This window comes from Rattus norvegicus, chromosome 6, assembly GCF_021556685.1.
Source record: "Rattus norvegicus strain SHRSP/BbbUtx chromosome 6, alternate assembly SHRSP_T2T, whole genome shotgun sequence".
Taxonomy (NCBI): domain Eukaryota; kingdom Metazoa; phylum Chordata; class Mammalia; order Rodentia; family Muridae; genus Rattus; species Rattus norvegicus.
The window spans coordinates 37,710,707-37,727,226 of record NC_141539.1 but is presented as its reverse complement, the minus strand read 5'-3'; the positions used below and the strand labels follow the sequence as shown (position 1 = coordinate 37,727,226).

The 16,520-nt window shown below is 38.2% G+C and overlaps 1 protein-coding gene across 53 annotated transcripts in view; it reads right to left on the bottom strand.

Moving 5' to 3' along the window:
- The window catches only part of Pum2 (pumilio RNA-binding family member 2), an 80,218-nt gene that overhangs the window by 55,447 nt on the left and 8,251 nt on the right, over positions 1-16,520 (bottom strand). For 34 of the 53 annotated variants that reach the window (XR_015621735.1, XR_015621737.1, XR_015621736.1 and 31 more), the window contains exon 2: positions 2,143-2,211. Coding sequence is in view for 26 of the 53 variants with exons in the window: in XM_087552545.1 (XP_087408671.1) it covers positions 2,143-2,193 (51 nt within the window). In the remaining 27 variants the exon portion in view is untranslated. Of the gene's footprint in view, positions 1-72; positions 147-1,059; positions 1,185-2,142; positions 2,212-16,520 lie in introns of all 53 variants that reach the window. The other 19 variants (XM_087552551.1, XM_087552552.1, XM_087552559.1 and 16 more) reach the window with 2 other exon arrangements.

The window sequence follows — 16,520 nt, the reverse complement described above, 5'->3', positions numbered from 1 at the left end:
AGCCAGAGAGTACAGGCTGCTTTAATTTATTCCAATGAGTGAATTCTGGAATAAAACAAACAAAAACCTCACCTGTCAGTAAAGGAGGAGAAGACTGGTGAGAGAGAGACAGGCAAAGAAGGAAATCCCAGAAGGTTCCCTGCTGCCTGTGAGATGAGGAAAGATAGAAAGGCTTGTGGGAGAGAACCCAGAGACAGAAATTTGAGTAGGCTTCTTAGCTATCTCTTAGAGGTAACAATATTAATTGGTAAACTGTTTTTAAAAAATAGCAAAACCAGCTTATTTTTAAAAAAATATTTTTACTGGCTGAAGTTTCCTGTTAAACTGGGCCTTCAATCATCCACTAGACAACAAGAAATTGAGGCCCTATAGCACTCTGGTAGTGCATATCTGACGTGTTGACAGATAAAGCATGGTTTTTAGGTTATTTCATTTAACTTACTATTCAACCCAACTCCTCTACTAAAACCTTCATAGACAACTAATTCAACCACTGCTTCTGACCATAATTTTAACCACAAGGTTTAGAGATATCAAATGTAATTTTCAAATAGAAAAAAAGTCCATTTGTAAATAAGTCTGTAATATACACAGAAGTAAAGAACCAAGCCTAGAATTAATGCAGGGTTCTCACTCTCATCAAGTTCAAGTCTGTCACAGACAGATGGTAGAAATTTGAATCTGAAGATAGGGCCTTTCTATGTAACCTAAACTGGCCCTGAGCTCAAAACTTTACCACTTAGGTCTACAAAGTGCAGGAAGTGTAGGCATGTTCTACAATGCTCCCCGACCTGCTATTTAGATATGCTACTCTACTTTCTAAAGAATACAAGTTAAGGGGGTTGGGGATAGGGGTGGGATTCTAACTGCCTCTATTTAGTCTACTGGAGTTTTAGTAATGCCTGAGCAGCCACTATGCTACAAGATAAAGGTTTTTTTTTTTTAAAACCAAAATAGTATTCCTCTCAATTTTTTCTTAGGGTCCAAATTTGATTTTACTTTATGTACTGAACTAACAAGTTTATTTTGGCAATACTTAGCTTAAGCACCTTAACTCACCCTTAAATCAGTCCTCTGAAAATGACAAACTCTTTGGACAACGCTGTTCTGAAGAAAGGGAGGGTTAGCTAGCTGCAGGGTGCCCTCTTGTGGCCCAAAGGAGTGACTGGACTCTCTCTCTGCATCTGAAGAGCACAGCATTGGATGGAGTGAGTCTCATGAAGGTCTCTAATCTATTAAAGTAAAATAATCTCCAGGAGCAAGCAATTAATTATACATCTCAGGTCTGTTTACTGTTATTCTCTACAGTCCGCACAGGAGTGTATAATATAGAACACAACAGAGGTGTGTCCACAAGAGTTTTTCTAATCAGGTTTCTAAAATTTATTAGGAATATGGAAAACTAAGTATTTTAGATGCCTTAAAATATGTAATGGTATGGTTAACTGGGTGACCCAAAGAAAACCATAGATTAATAGAAAAGATAACATCCATTCAAAATCGTACCTATTATGCTAAGCATTCAAAGCTAGCAATTTATAGGAGGCAAATACAAAACAAACTGTAATCAGTAACAAAGTATTTATAATGAACTAAATGGCAAGTCAGATGAGGATAAGTCTATTACAGACAGCAATGGGAGACTAGATATTGTGTTTTCAGTAGAGTCTTGCAGAGGACTAGGAGTTTATTAAGCAAATATCTTCATGTAAAGAGAGATTTTTGAGAAAGAGCAGCAACAATCAAGCGTAGCTAAAGCAAACAGCATACACATATAAAATGGCAGGATAGGATGTATTCTTCTGAACAAAGCTAATTCTAATTACACAATTCATTAGCAAAATATGATTACCAAGTCAACCAAAATCACCTAGACACAAATAAGCACACCAATAATTACTCACTGGATTTAACTTAAAAAAAAACAAAAAACAAAAAAAACAAAAAACAAACCAGCAACAACAAAAAAACCATTGACTACACAGTGCATAATTTCAGTTAAAAAATACGTAGGGCTGAAAGCTATAACTATTTCTAAGATTCATAGTTTAAAAAATAAATTTCAATGAAGTTTAAAAATAAATTTCAATGGCTCAAAGATTAAAGTGAGTCATTAAATTTTTGGTATTGGTGAGTTCTTACCTCTCCCATTCCCCGAGATTCTAATGCAAGAGCTTGAAAATCATGATTCATTTCATCCACAGGTCAAACCTAGGAAATAAAAGAAATTTTATTAGGAATTTTTTTTAAAGTAGTAACTGTGTTTTATGGTATTAACTAACACTATCATATTCCAAAATAGACAAGAACAGATTTTTTTTTGGGGGGGGGGTTCTTTTTTTCGGAGCTGGGGACCGAACCCAGGGCCTTGCGCTTCCTAGGTAAGCACTCAACCACTGAGCTAAATCCCCAGCCCCCAGATTTTTGTTTTATATAGGTTTTCCTAAACCTATATAAAAGTGGATGGGGTTTGTTTATATAACTGTGTGCCAACAGACCACTACACATTCTTGTGCAACTGAAGAAAAGGAAGTAAAAGCGAGTCCAAGCATCAAAGCATTTCTCTGTTTAGTGTGATAGTCAGTTCTATAATATTGTTTTATATTACTTAAGGGTTGTTAGGATTTTTGAAAAATTCTCACCACTTATTTACAAACCCTCAATGTAAAAAATTAGCAAGATAATTAAATGGTGATAAACTTTCTACAATGAATTAACTACCATGTTTGTTGTAGTTTCTTCAAGAAAGCACTTCTCAACCCTTCCATTCATAACACTTGACCTTTTTAAAAATACTCTTGTCTACTGAAGTACATTTTATTTATTTACTTTTATATTTATGTATATGGGTGCTTTGTCTGCATGTATGTCTATACCCCAGAATACAAACAGTTGTGAACCACCATGTGAGTGCTGGGAACCGAACTCAGGACCTTCCAAAGAGCAGTGAGTGCTCCTAACCACTGAGCCATTAACCACTGAGCCATCTCCAGCCCTACCACTCTCTTATGTGACAATGTGTTGTTATTGTCCTCCAATTAAGAAACCAAAGAAAGAAAACAAAACAAAACATGCAAGCTTAACCCTTTCCCAAGTTATAACTTTGAAATTCAACTGGAAAAAAATCCTATTATTCTTCTCCCAATCCAACCCTACCCCTACCCACTGCATTCTCTTTCTCTGGGTTTGACAAACTGAAAGTGCTATCTACTGTCCCTATGATAATTATTTTTGCTTTTCTAGGTTTCTAGTTGCTACATCATAAATTCCTATTTTTTTATCTTGTCCCATAAATGTATTACTCACTGTTCTGTAGAAGGTACCTTCTCCATCCAGTAATATGAACAATCTCTTTTTTCAATGCTCTGAGAGCTGTCTTGATGAGCTGGATACCAAACTCACCAAATATGTATTTACAAAGGAAATCTATTTTCTAACACTTCTAGTTATCTCCTTCCTTTTATTTCTCTGAATGCACCACAGAAAGTTTCCTTTCTGTTCTCCTCTACTGCCTTTTTTACATACATACATTTTTATTTCATATCATCCATTTCAAGTTGTTAAACCAATCTTACCCTGTTTTCTAGATATCTAGTTGAGAACAACACCTTTTTAACTGAAACACTGCAAACTTCATCTTTCCTTTCTGTAATCTAATCTCCAAGTTGTAGTTATCTTTCTAAAACTACTCTGATCATGCGACTTGTATTTTAATTCATCCCTAAAGAGAAAGATCAAACTCCTTTATATGGCTTACAAAGGGATTTTAGCTGGTGAAAATGTCTGCCATCAAGGGTTCAACAACTTTGAGTTCAATGCCCTATAGCCACAGGGTGGAAGGACACAATTTTGAGTTCAATGTCCTAGGGCCACAGGGTGGAAGAAAGGACTCCCTAAGCTTGCCTGATTTCCACTAAATAGCTGTAGGAAGTTGATGAAGTCCTGTGTCAGTAAGTGTACACTGTGGGCACAGTCATGTCAAGGACCTCAGTTCCTCAGGTCTATGAGAATGGCAAAGCCTTTTCTGGTGTAAGTTTGAGTGTTTACAAAACAGTGTGTACAAAAACTAGCCACAGCTTCCTCCTCTTGGATGACTGCTTCTATTCAAAGGCCTCCTATGAGACTAGCTAGCCCCTCCTCCTAGCTCTATTCATAATAAACAGGCTAAGATTTTGAGATTTTAGTAGGTATCCTCTATTAGAGTGAACACAACTCATGTAAGCACAGTCTACACAATGCCAGCTTTTCTGTGTAGTTTCTTTATTCCCACACTGCCCCAGTCAGGTTTCAAGGACAAAGCAAATATATAAAACAAATTAGAGTTCAGACATCTGCTACTTCTTTATCTCTGGACAAATAAAGTAAGATTTTTTTCTCTATGTTCTAATATGAAGAGCTACCACACAGACTGGATGTGAAAACTAAGTCAGATAAAATAATAAAGTAGTGGTTACTAGGTAAACATTCAAGACAGCTAGTAGAAGACTTTCAGAGGCTGACGAAATAGCTCAGCAGTTCAAAACTGCCAAATTAGAGGTCCAGAGTACAGTGCCCAGCACCTGCCTCCTGACAAACAAGACTTGCTAGTTTTGTCCAAGGGCAGGCAAGATGGGCTCTGAAACTCCTATAGCAAATCCACTCCTATAAGGCCTAAATATAAGGCCTAAAGAACTAGAAACACACACACACACACACACACACACACACACACACACACACACACACACACAAATGGAGCAACCAAAGCTACTGTACAAGGGGAGGAATCCTAGAAAGAACATAAACTCTGCATTTAAATTAAAATACATACTCAGATGACTGTGGAACTCTAGGTCTAGAATCAATTACAAGCCCAATTAAGGATCTAATAAGAATTAAGTGGGCTGGAAAGATGGCTCAGTGCTCTACCCTATGCTGCTCCATATTGTTTAAAAAGTCATTTTTATTTTTCACATTGTGCCTTGCCTTTAGAGACTCTATCACAGCAACTTTCAGTTTTTTTAGATAGGACTGGCTGTCCTGGAACACAGAAATCTGCCTGCCTCTGCCTCCCAAGTGCTGTGCCACAATGCCTAGCGCCACCACAAGCAGATTTTGACTTATCATGAAGCACTATGTGCTTAGGTGGACACATGAAAGGTACTATCTGCCCTACGTCACACACACAGCAGATAAATAAATGGATTTAGTCTGGGAGTAAAAAGAGTGTCATTTTATACATTTATCAGAGTAAATCCAACTATAAGAGCACAAGGGCTTATTAAAACCACATCAGAAAAAACAAAGCCAAGATTTTATCAGACACAACAGACCAAGGCAAGAAAATAATTGCCTCATGTGGACCCCATAAAGAAGACAGACACCTGGGCTGGAGAGATGGCTCAGTGGTCAAAAGCACTGACTGAGTGCTCTTCCAGAGTCCCTGAGTTCAATTTCCAGCAACCACATAGTGGCTCACAACCATCTGTAATGGGATCTGATACCCGCTCTGGTGTGTCTGAAGAGAGTGACAGTGTATTCATAGACATAAAATAAGTAAATAAATCTGAGTGTACACACACACACACACACACACACACACACACACACACACACACACTCTCTCTCTCTCTCTCTCTCTCTCTCTCTCTCTCTCTCTGACCAACCTAGCACTGCGATGACATAGAGAACTGTCAGCTTGATTTGGCCTATCTATCCAGCAGTCTGGAGCTGCCATACATCTGCCTGTCCATTTATCTAGATGCAAGCCTACCTTTTGCTTTATTTTGTTTACCCTACTCCTCCAGCTCAGTTCTGATCTTGCATCCACACTCTGCAACTAGGAGCCAGCAGTTCCTCCAACTTGAGGTTATATAACTTATCGACAGACTAGCATTCATATCATGCAGGGACATCCCCAGTTTTACCATCTCAGGCTTCTTTCCTTTTAAATTTTTGCCTCTTTAATGTTTGCAACTATTCTGTAACTTACACACACACACATACACACACACACACACACACACACACACACACAATGTATGTATACATAGAAATATACTTACCCTTGGCAGGGAAGGGAAAGGCAAAGATTAAAACAGAGACTGAAGGAACACCCATTCAGAGCCTGCCCCACATGTGGCCCATACATATACAGCCACCCAATTAGACAAGATGGATGAAGCAAAGAAGTGCAGACCGACAGGAGCCGGATGTAGATCTCTCCTGAGAGACACAGCCAGAATACAGCAAATACAGAGGCGAATGCCAGCAGCAAACCACTGAACTGAGAATAGGTCCCCTATTGAAGGAATCAGAGAAAGAACTGGAAGAGCTTGAAGGGGCTCGAGACCCCAAAAGTACAACAATGCCAAGCAACCAGAGCTTCCAGGGACTAAGCCACTACCTAAAGACTATACATGGACTGACCCTGGACTCTGACCCCATAGGTAGCAATGAATATCCTAGTAAGAGCACCAGTGGAAGGGGAAGCCCTGGGTCCTGATAAGACTGAACCCCCAGTGAACTAGTCTATGGGGGGAGGGCGGCAATGGGGGGAGGGTTGGGAGGGGAACACCCATAAGGAAGGGGAGGGGGGAGGGGGATGTTTGCCCGGAAACCGGGAAAGGGAATAACACTTGAAATGTATATAAGAAATACTCAAGTTAATAAAAAAAAAATACATTATAAAAAAAAAAAGAAATATACTATGTTATCTGAGAGTTAATACTAACAAATAAGACTGTAAGAATGTATTCTCCTTAGCCAGAGCTGTCAAGGAAATCAGGAATATCTAGAAAACTCAGCCACAGAAGCCTTCTCTGTGAATTTACTGTTAAATAATGTCTGACACTGCAGAAAGGTACACATATGCATAATATGTTCATAACAATCAACCAACATCAAGATAATGCATGACAGAATCAGGCTATAAAGAACTTAAAAGCAATGGTTCTCAACCTTCCTAATGCTGCAAACCTTTAATACAGTAAGTACCTCAGCTTGTGGTTACCCCAATCATAAAATTATTTTCATTGCCACTTTGTAACTATAATTTTGGCACTGTTTTTAGTTGTAATGTAAGCATCTGATATGCAGGATAGTCTTAGGCAACTCTCAACCCTTTGTGACCCACAGGCTGAGGAACTGGATATAAGTAGCTATCAACTGGACAAGGAAAAGCATGCTACTAGTATGCAAATCTAGAATGGACCTCTGAGAATGCCTATGGGGGATTATATTGATTGCATTAAGTGAAATGGAATTGGCTTTGATTCTCAACTATACAAAACGGAGAAAAAGAGCTAAGCACTAGCATCTGTTTCCTGACTGCAAGTACCATGTAAGTAGCTGTGTGAAGCTGATGCTATGTGTCAAGTCTTAACATGGTGGACTGTGCTTTACACTGAGTTAAATATAAATCTTTTCTCCCTTAAGTTTCTTATGTCACAGTGTTTTATCAAAGCAACAGAAAAAGAAGCAAAGAGAGTAAGTACAAAATTTCAACCATTCAGAGAAACTAGAAAAATAACCAAATGAAATTACTAAAATGGAAAAATACCTTTCAATGTCAATAAATGCAATTACTAGCAGAGATGATAAAAGGGTCAGTAAAATTTGAAAATACATAAAAGGACTTCTAATTTAAAGGACAGAGGGGAAAGTGGGAAGAAAAATAAAGGTCATGAGACATGGTCAACGCTTGCAATTCCAACACTAAGTATCAGGAATTCAACCTTGGCCACACTATTAGTTCAAGGGCAGGCTAGGTTACCACTTAATGCTTTGACCTAACTCACCACCAAAACCAGGGGCCAGGAAAATGGCTCAGCGGGTAAAAACACTTTGCTGCCAAGGCTGGTAATCTGAGTTCAATCCTTGGAACCCACACAGTGTAAGGAGGAGAGAGGACTCACAAAATGTCTGACTTCCACAGTTCTGTGACACATGTTCACACACCTATGTTTTTTCTAGGTTCCTTTAAAGGCAAAGCATAAAAAAAAAAAAAATAAAGGAAGAGTGTGATAACCTTCAATCACTTGGTAACAAAGTTTTCACCAAGACCAACCCTGCTGAAACATGTGCTGGTCTATTTGGCTTCCAACATCAGATAGTTTCCTAGTCTAAATGGCAGGCTCAACTCCCAGACTACAAAATCTGAACCTGTGCAGTGTGCAACAGGATTCAACACAGAAAACAAGTGTAACACTGCTTAAGTATTAGTGCATCTAAATATTTCACAGCAACGTAAGAAGTGTTCTACCACTGTCACTGAATTAAAAACCTATCAAATGTTTCTATGTAAGATTGTTTTAGCTCCTTGAAGACTAAATCTCAGAGCCAAACCCTCAAGGAGGTAAAATAAGATATTCTTTCACATATGTGAATATGTGTTCCATTAAACCCCCTTTGGGAAAAAAAAATAAGCAAACTATCATTACAAAGTCTTTCATATTACAAGGCATTGCTTTATTTGAAAAAAATTGCTCATGAAACATTCATTTTGGAAAAAAGTACTTCACAGATCAACATACTTCAATCAATACTAATTCTAGCTACCAATGTGCCAACAGCCTGTGAAGTCAGATCATTTAGATGGCAGTGAGGATGGCCTGCTTTAGACAACTACTGATATACCAAAGAGGTGGTTGAAATCTTGTCAGATACAAGTATTATTCCATCAAAATAGCAGTATTTCTAAGCTGATGTTATTTTCTAATTTAAAACTTCATCATCAATCTGGCATAATGGCTCACAAAAGGAACCCACTACCAAGCCTGATGACCTGAGTTCAAAATCCCAACGACCCACGTGATAAAGAGGGCACTAACACTACAAATTGCCCCCAACCTCCACATGCTCTCATGGCAAGTATACACCCACATCAAAACAAATGCTTAAAAATAAATAAAAATCTCACCACCCCAAAAAGCAGAACAAGACATAAGTCTCATTGTATAGTTAATGTAGTATGAGACAGTGCTACCCATTAAGAATATAAAGAATCCTGACTAAAAACAAAAGCTCAAACCTAAACTTTAGCAGGGACTTGAGAATAAAAAAATAGATACATTAAGAAACTGACTAACAAATTTAGAATATCCAGGTAAGGTAGAAATCAACTGATTTCACTAACACATCTACAAAGTGAAAATTCTAAAGTAAGGGGAAATACAGACCTATGACTTAAATGCCACAAACTATGTAAGCTGTGTTTGAATTTTGATACCACCAAATACAAAATGCTTTCTTTGTGAAAAAGAATTAGGCCCAACACTTAAGATAATAGCTTTCTACATTCTCATTATTATCAATACACTCCTTTAAAAGGTAAAATGGATATTTCATACAATGGCAAATACAACAGATAGAAATCCAAAAATTTACTCTATTTTCTTTACTATGTTTGACATTTTCCATAATAAAGGTTAATGAAATACATACAATCAAAAGCTATATGAAGAGGTTGATGTGCTCAGTACTGGCTGCTCATCCAGAGGCTCTGAGTTCAATTCCTAGCAACAAGGTGGCTCACAACCATCTATAAAAGGGATCTGATGCCATCCTTCTGGCACGCATGTGTACATACAGAAGAGAGCATGTATACATTTTTAGAAATTATGAGGACGGGCAGTGGTAGCACACACCTTTAATCCCAACACTCGAAGGAAACCCTTGGAAGGCTATCATCTCAGTTTGAGGCCAGTCTGGTCTACAGAGTAAGTTCCAGGATAGCCAGGGCTGTTACACAGAGAAACCCTGTCTCGAAAAACCCAAAACAAAAACAAAAACACCCCAGCTATATGAAGCATAAGGGAGCTGGGGAGATGGTTGAGTTAGTAAAGTATGAGGATTATAAGTTTAAATTCCCAGCATCCTTGTAATCGAAGTGCTGGGAAGGCAAAGCCAAGATGATTCCTGGCACCTGCCAGACAGCTAGTCTTGCAAAATTAGTCAGCTCCACGTTCAGTGATGGACTTGTCTCAAAAAAATAAGGAGGGCAAGAAAAAAACACTGACCTCTGTCTCCTACACACATTCATTCACTGTGAGTGCACATCCATCCCCACAGCTCATATGCATATACACAGTACTCATACCCAGAGAACATGGAAAAAATTAAGAAAAAGTGGGCTTATAATACTTCTAAGCTGCAGCTTGTAAAGATGACTCTTCTCAAAGTTAAGTCCACTTAATATTTTTCTCAACCAGTTTTGACTAGTATATGGAAAATTTCCCACAAATGAGTACAATCTACTTTGGCCTAAGTTTTAATGAGTCAGCATCCCCTCAAAAGAGTAGTCAATGGAACCTCTCACTCAAGCTTATGCTAGAGATCATTCTACAACCCAACTAAGTAGATATTAATATTCCTATAAATTAGGAAATTGCAGCATATTAACATACTAATTAAACAACAGTATGTTAATAGACAAATCAAATGGCAGAGAAATCAATATAATCAAGACCCCAAGAGCCTCATAACCTTTCCATAACACAGCAAACCACCAATGAAGCAATATTACCATTTTAATATCAAGTTTACCCTCAAAAGGCTCACATATTGCTGGTTCAGTTCCCAGGGCAGTGTTCAGAAGTGGATCTTCTAGAAAGTGAGTAGATTATGAAGCCTGACTTCATGAGTGGATTAGTACACTGATGATATTCATGTGACCCAATTATTGGGAGCTGATAACAGAATTTTATAGTGTGGACCCTAACTAGAGAAGTAGATAACTCACGGGTGCCTTTTAAAGACTTACTTCCTGTCTAACCATTCTCTCTTCACTCTGCTCAGCTTCCTTGCTGCCAATCTAATGGTTTTTCTATACCATGAGTTACTGCCTCTCCACAGGCCCAGCAACATAAAACCGATCCATCATGAAATAAAACCTCTGAAGCTAAATAAATCCTTCCTCCTTTAAACTGTTCCAATTATTTGGCACTGCTATGGAACACTAACAAAGTTGATAACTAACTCTTAATTTTAAAAAGATCTTTGTCTTTTCTTTCTTTAGTTTACACTATATAAATCACCTGGACAGCATCTTACTAGTTCTATATATGTGCAAATCCTTCAAAATGAAATCAAACAGCCTACGTTTTCAACTGAAGTTCTTTTATCATCAATACAGTATAACAGAAACCCAAATCAAAGGACTTAGAATATATGAATATACAAAATTAAAACATAAGTGCTTCCTAGAGTATTAACTGCCTATCTTAATGAGTGATTTTGTTTGTTTAAAACATCAACATACAAATCCTCAGATGTAAGTTTCTCTTCTGGGAATCTGCCTCATACAAACAGCAGCATTAGCAGAACAGAACTAACAAGATTTACCCAGTAGTGCTTAACTGAACAATCAAGTTTAACAAAAGGAAAAAATGGTTTAATAGTAACAAAAGGCCATGTACTAAAAATTTTAATAAAATTAAAGTAATATGTACTAATAAAACAACCCATTATATCAAGAAAAATACCAAAGAGTTCTTTAATGTGGTTTTAAAAGATTTTTCTTACAAAAATTTCAATGAACATCTTGGGGGCAGGAGACTGTGAAAGAGGGACCTAATGAAACCCAGGATGGTTTCAAACTATGTAAGCAAGAATAATCATGAACTCCTGATCTTCCTACCTCCATTTTTCAAAGTGCCAAACTTACAGGTATACATACAGGCCCCCACAAGTCTCAATAAGATTATTTACTTATGAGAAGCAAAGGGGTTGGGGATTTAGCTCAGTGGTAGAGCGCTTGCCTAGCAGGCGCAAGGCCCTGGGTTTGGTCCCCAGCTCCGGAAAAAAAAAAAAAAAGAGAAGCAAACAGCAGGAAATAATCAACCTCAGGGCTGAAATCAATAAATTAGAAACAGAACAATGCAAAGAATCAACAAAACCAAGAGCTAGTTCTTTGAGAAAAATCAAAACCCTTAGCTAACCCTAAACTAACTAGAAGGCACAGAGACAGTATCCAAATTAACAAAATTGTAAACGAAAAGAGAGACATAAAAGACACTGAAGAAATCCAAAGAATCATTAGGTCTTATTTCAAAAGCCTGTACTCTACAAAATTGAAAAATCTAAACGAAATGGACGATTTTCTTACTAAAGTTAAATCAAGATCAGGTAAACAATTTAAATAGGAATTGGTATTTCCTAATGGTATTTCCCTAAGGAAATAAAAGCCATCATTAAAAGTCTCCCAACCAAAAAGAGCCCTGGGCCAGGTGGTTTTGGCACAGAATTCTACTAGACTTTCAAAAAAGAGCTAATACCAATACTCCTCAAACTATTCCACAAAATAAGACATTGCCAAACTCATTCTAGGAAGCCATAGTAACCCTGATACCTAAACCACACAAAGACTCAACAAAGAATTTCAGACCAATTTCCTGTAAGAACAGTGATGCAGAAATACTCAACAAAGTACTCGCAAGCCAAATCCAAAACACATTGAAATCATCATCTACCCCGATCAAGTAGGCTTCACCTAGGGATCCAGGGAGGACTCAATTTAAAAAAAAAAAAAATCCATCAAGGTAATCAACCATATAAACAAAGTGAAAGAAAGGAACTGTACTGTCTCATTAGACGCTTTTTTTAAAAAAGCCTTTGACAAAATTCAACATTCCTTTAAGGTAAAAGTCTTGGAAAGATCAGATATTTAAGATTCATACCTAAACATAATAAAAGCAATATACAGCAAGCCAATAGCTAATATCAAATTAAATAGAGAGAAACTTAAAGCCACTCTCTCCCTATCTATTCAAGAGTTCTTGAAGTTCTAGCTATACACAAGTGACCCTAAAATTCCAACAGAGAATTCGTACAGCTGATAAACACCTTCAGCAAAGTGGATGGATACAAAATTAACTTTAAAAAAAAAAATCAGTAACCCTCCTTTATACAAATGTTAAATGAGCTGAGAAAGAAATTAGTGAAGAAACACTCTTTCAATCTGTGCTCCATCTTTATCTCTGCACATCTGGAAGGCAGTATACATTTTGGGTCAAAGGTTTTGTGGATGGGTTGATGTCCCCCTCCTTCCACTGGACGTCTCACCTGGCTACAGGATGGCCAGCAGATACAAAGGACAACTATCAATAGGACAAAGCAGCAATCTACAGAATAGGAAAAAAATCTTCACTAACCCTACATCTAATAGAGGACTAATATCCAAAATAGCTAAAGACCTCAAGAAATTAGACACCAACAAACCAAATAATCCAATTAAAACTGGGGTACAGAACTAAACAGAATTCTCAAGAGAGGAATGGCTAATGGCTGAGAAGCACTTAAATATCCAACATCTTAGTCACCAGAGAAACGCTGATCAGAACGTCTGTACTCCTTCCACCTTCCACCTGTCAGAAGAGCTAAGATCAAAGTGAAGTGACAAGACAGCACATGCTGGCAAAGTGTGGAGCAATAGAGAATACTCCATTGCTGGTGGGAGTGCAAACTTGAACAACCACTTTGGAAATCAATTTGGCAGTTTCTCAGAAATTTGGAAATAGTTCTACCTCAAGCCTCAGCTATACCACTCCTGGACATATACCCAAAAGATGGTCCACTATACTACAAGGACATGTGCTCATATGTTCATAGTAGCTTTATTTGTAATAGCCAGAAGTTGCAAACAATCCAAAGAATCTCTCAACCAAAAAGAATGGATGAAGAAGATGTGGTACATATACCCACCCGATGGAATAGTATTCTGCTGTACATCATGCAATTTGTAAGCAAATAGACAAAACTAGAAAATATCCTGAGTGAGGTAACCCAGACCCAGAAAGACATGGTATGTACTCATTTATGAAGGGGAAATTAACCATAAAGTACAAGATAGCCATACTTCAATCCACAGACCCAAAGAAGCTAAATAAGGAGGGCTCAAGAGAAGGTACTTGAATCTCAGAATGGGAAGTAAAATAGAAACCACTGGAGGTAGATGGAGAAAAAACTTTATGGGAGAGGGGGTGGGGAGGGGAAGGGTGGAGATCAGGTGTGTGTTGGGGGTGACAGGATAGGGCTAGAACAGAAACCATTAGGGGAAGTCTCTGGGGTGACCTGGAGACCTGGGAGAAAGGAGGCTCCTTGGGGTCTATGGGAGTGACCAAAGTTGAGACTCCAAGCAACTGGGGATATGGAGACTGAAGTGGCCATGCTGTCGCCGATGAGACGTCCAATGGAAGGAGGGGGACACCAACCCATCCACAAAACCTTTGACCCAAAATGTATACTGCCTTCAAGATGTGCAGAGATAAAGATGGAGCAAAGATTGAAGGAATGATCAACCAATGACTGCCCAACTTGAGACCCATCATGGAGGAGAGAGCCAACCCGACACCATTAATGATACTCTTCTATGCTTGCAGACAGGACCTAGCGTAACTGTCTTCTGAATGGCTTCATCCAGCAGCAGAGAGAAAGAGACGCAGAGACCAACAGCCAAACTTCAGGCGAAGCTCAGGGAGTCATGTGGAAGAGTAAGAGATTGTCTTAGCGTTTTTACTGCTTTGAACAAATACCATGACCAAGGCAACTCTTATAGGAACATTTATATAATCAAGGCAGGAGCAGGAGCATAGCAGCATCCAGGCAGGCATGATGCAGGCAGAACAGGCAGAGCTAAGAGTTCTACATTTTAATCTGAAGGGTATTATGAGACTCACTTCCAGGCAGCTAGGATGAGGGCCTAGACCAGGCCTAGTGACACACCTATTCCAACAAGGCTACACCACCTAATAGTGCCACTCCCTGGGCCAAGCATATGCAAGCTATCACAGAGATAGAATTGAGTGAACTGGAGGGATCAAGGACACCAAAAGACAATCTACAGAGTGTACTAACCTGAAACCTTGGGAGCTCAGAGACTCCAAAAGCATGGCCAGACAGGACCTAAGGCCCCTCCCTACACATTTATAGCAGATGTGCAGCTTGGTCTTCATGTGGGCCTTCTAACAACTGGAGCAGGGGCTGTCTCTGACTTTGCTGCCTGCCTTTGGATCCCCTCCCCTAGCTGAGTTGCCATATCTGGCCTCAGTGGGAAAGGCCTGCTGTAACTTGATGTGCTAGAGTGGACTGGTACCCATAGGGTACCCTCTGAGAAGGGGATGGGATAGTGGGGGGAGGGGCTTGTAAGGGTGGGACCGAGAGGAGAGGAGGGAGGCTTTGATCAGGGTCTAAACTGAATAAATAAAATTTACTTTATGAAATAAGATCCTTGTTTCAATACATTTAAGATACATTAATCTCCAACACTCAGTAGCTATTTTTAAGCTCTGAGCACATGCTTAATTTCAGGCACGGTGGCTCACCCATTAAAGGCTCAGAAGTCCAAAAGACTTTACCCCAGTATCAAGACAGATTTTTTTTTTTTGGTCTACGTGTGGGTTGTGACTACTTGTTAGTATACATATGTGTACATGTGTAGGCAAGAGGTAGATATTAGGTATCTGTGCTCCAACTTTATTAAGACAGGGCAAGAGCTGAACTTGAAGTTAATCAATTCTGCCAAGGCATTTAGACAATGAATTTCAGCAATCAGCCTGTTTCTACCCACCACCCACCCACCCCCTGAGAACTGGGGTTATAGATATGCATTATTTTGCCAGGCTTTTTATGTGGGTTCCATCTGGGACTCCAAAATAAGATCTTCATGCCTATGTGCCAGGTACTTTACCCACTAAGACATTTCTCCATCTCCTATCATAACATTTTAAGTAAATGTTAACACAAAAACACCAAAAAAAAAAAAAAAAAGTAATTTCCTAGACAACTTTAAAAAAATGAATATATGTACTTTTCCATATAGGCTATATAAAATATTATTTTAACTTTATAATGGTTTGTGACTTTTAACATAACACGTTTGTGACAGTTAATACCTTTTAACAGTTAAAAGTTTTAAAATGTTTATTGCAGTCTATGAAATAGTATGAAATACATGGTTTGTACAAATCTCTGAATAGTGAGTCTTTTAGATAATAATGAATTGTAATAATTTTCTCTGACATTCAAACAAACAATAAATTCTTGATCATTTTCTTTTCACCACCTTTAAGTAAGATGATCAAAATATCCTAAAGATAACACAAACTGGGTCTGCAGAGATGGCTCAGTTATTAAGAGCACTAACTGTCTGCTTTTCCAAAGGACCTGGATTCAATTCCCAGCACTAATATCACAGCTAACAATTGTCTCAAATTCTAGTTCTAGAAGATCCAACACCTTCTTCTGGTTTCTTTGCGTACCAGGCACACACATGGTACACAGACATATACTGAAGCAAAACACCCACACACATAAAAAAATAAATAAACCTTAACTTTTAAATTGCAGTTTTTAAAGACTTTCATAAAAACATTTTTAAAAGAGGGTTTGTGATAAAAGATTCTTCAGCACAACTTAAATAAAATTTATTCTGTGTTATTTAAACTGAAAATTCTAGGACTAGCATATAAAATACATTAAAATTTTTAATTTAAAAAACAAAAACAGGGGCTGGGGATTTAGCTCAGTGGTAGAGCGCTTACCTA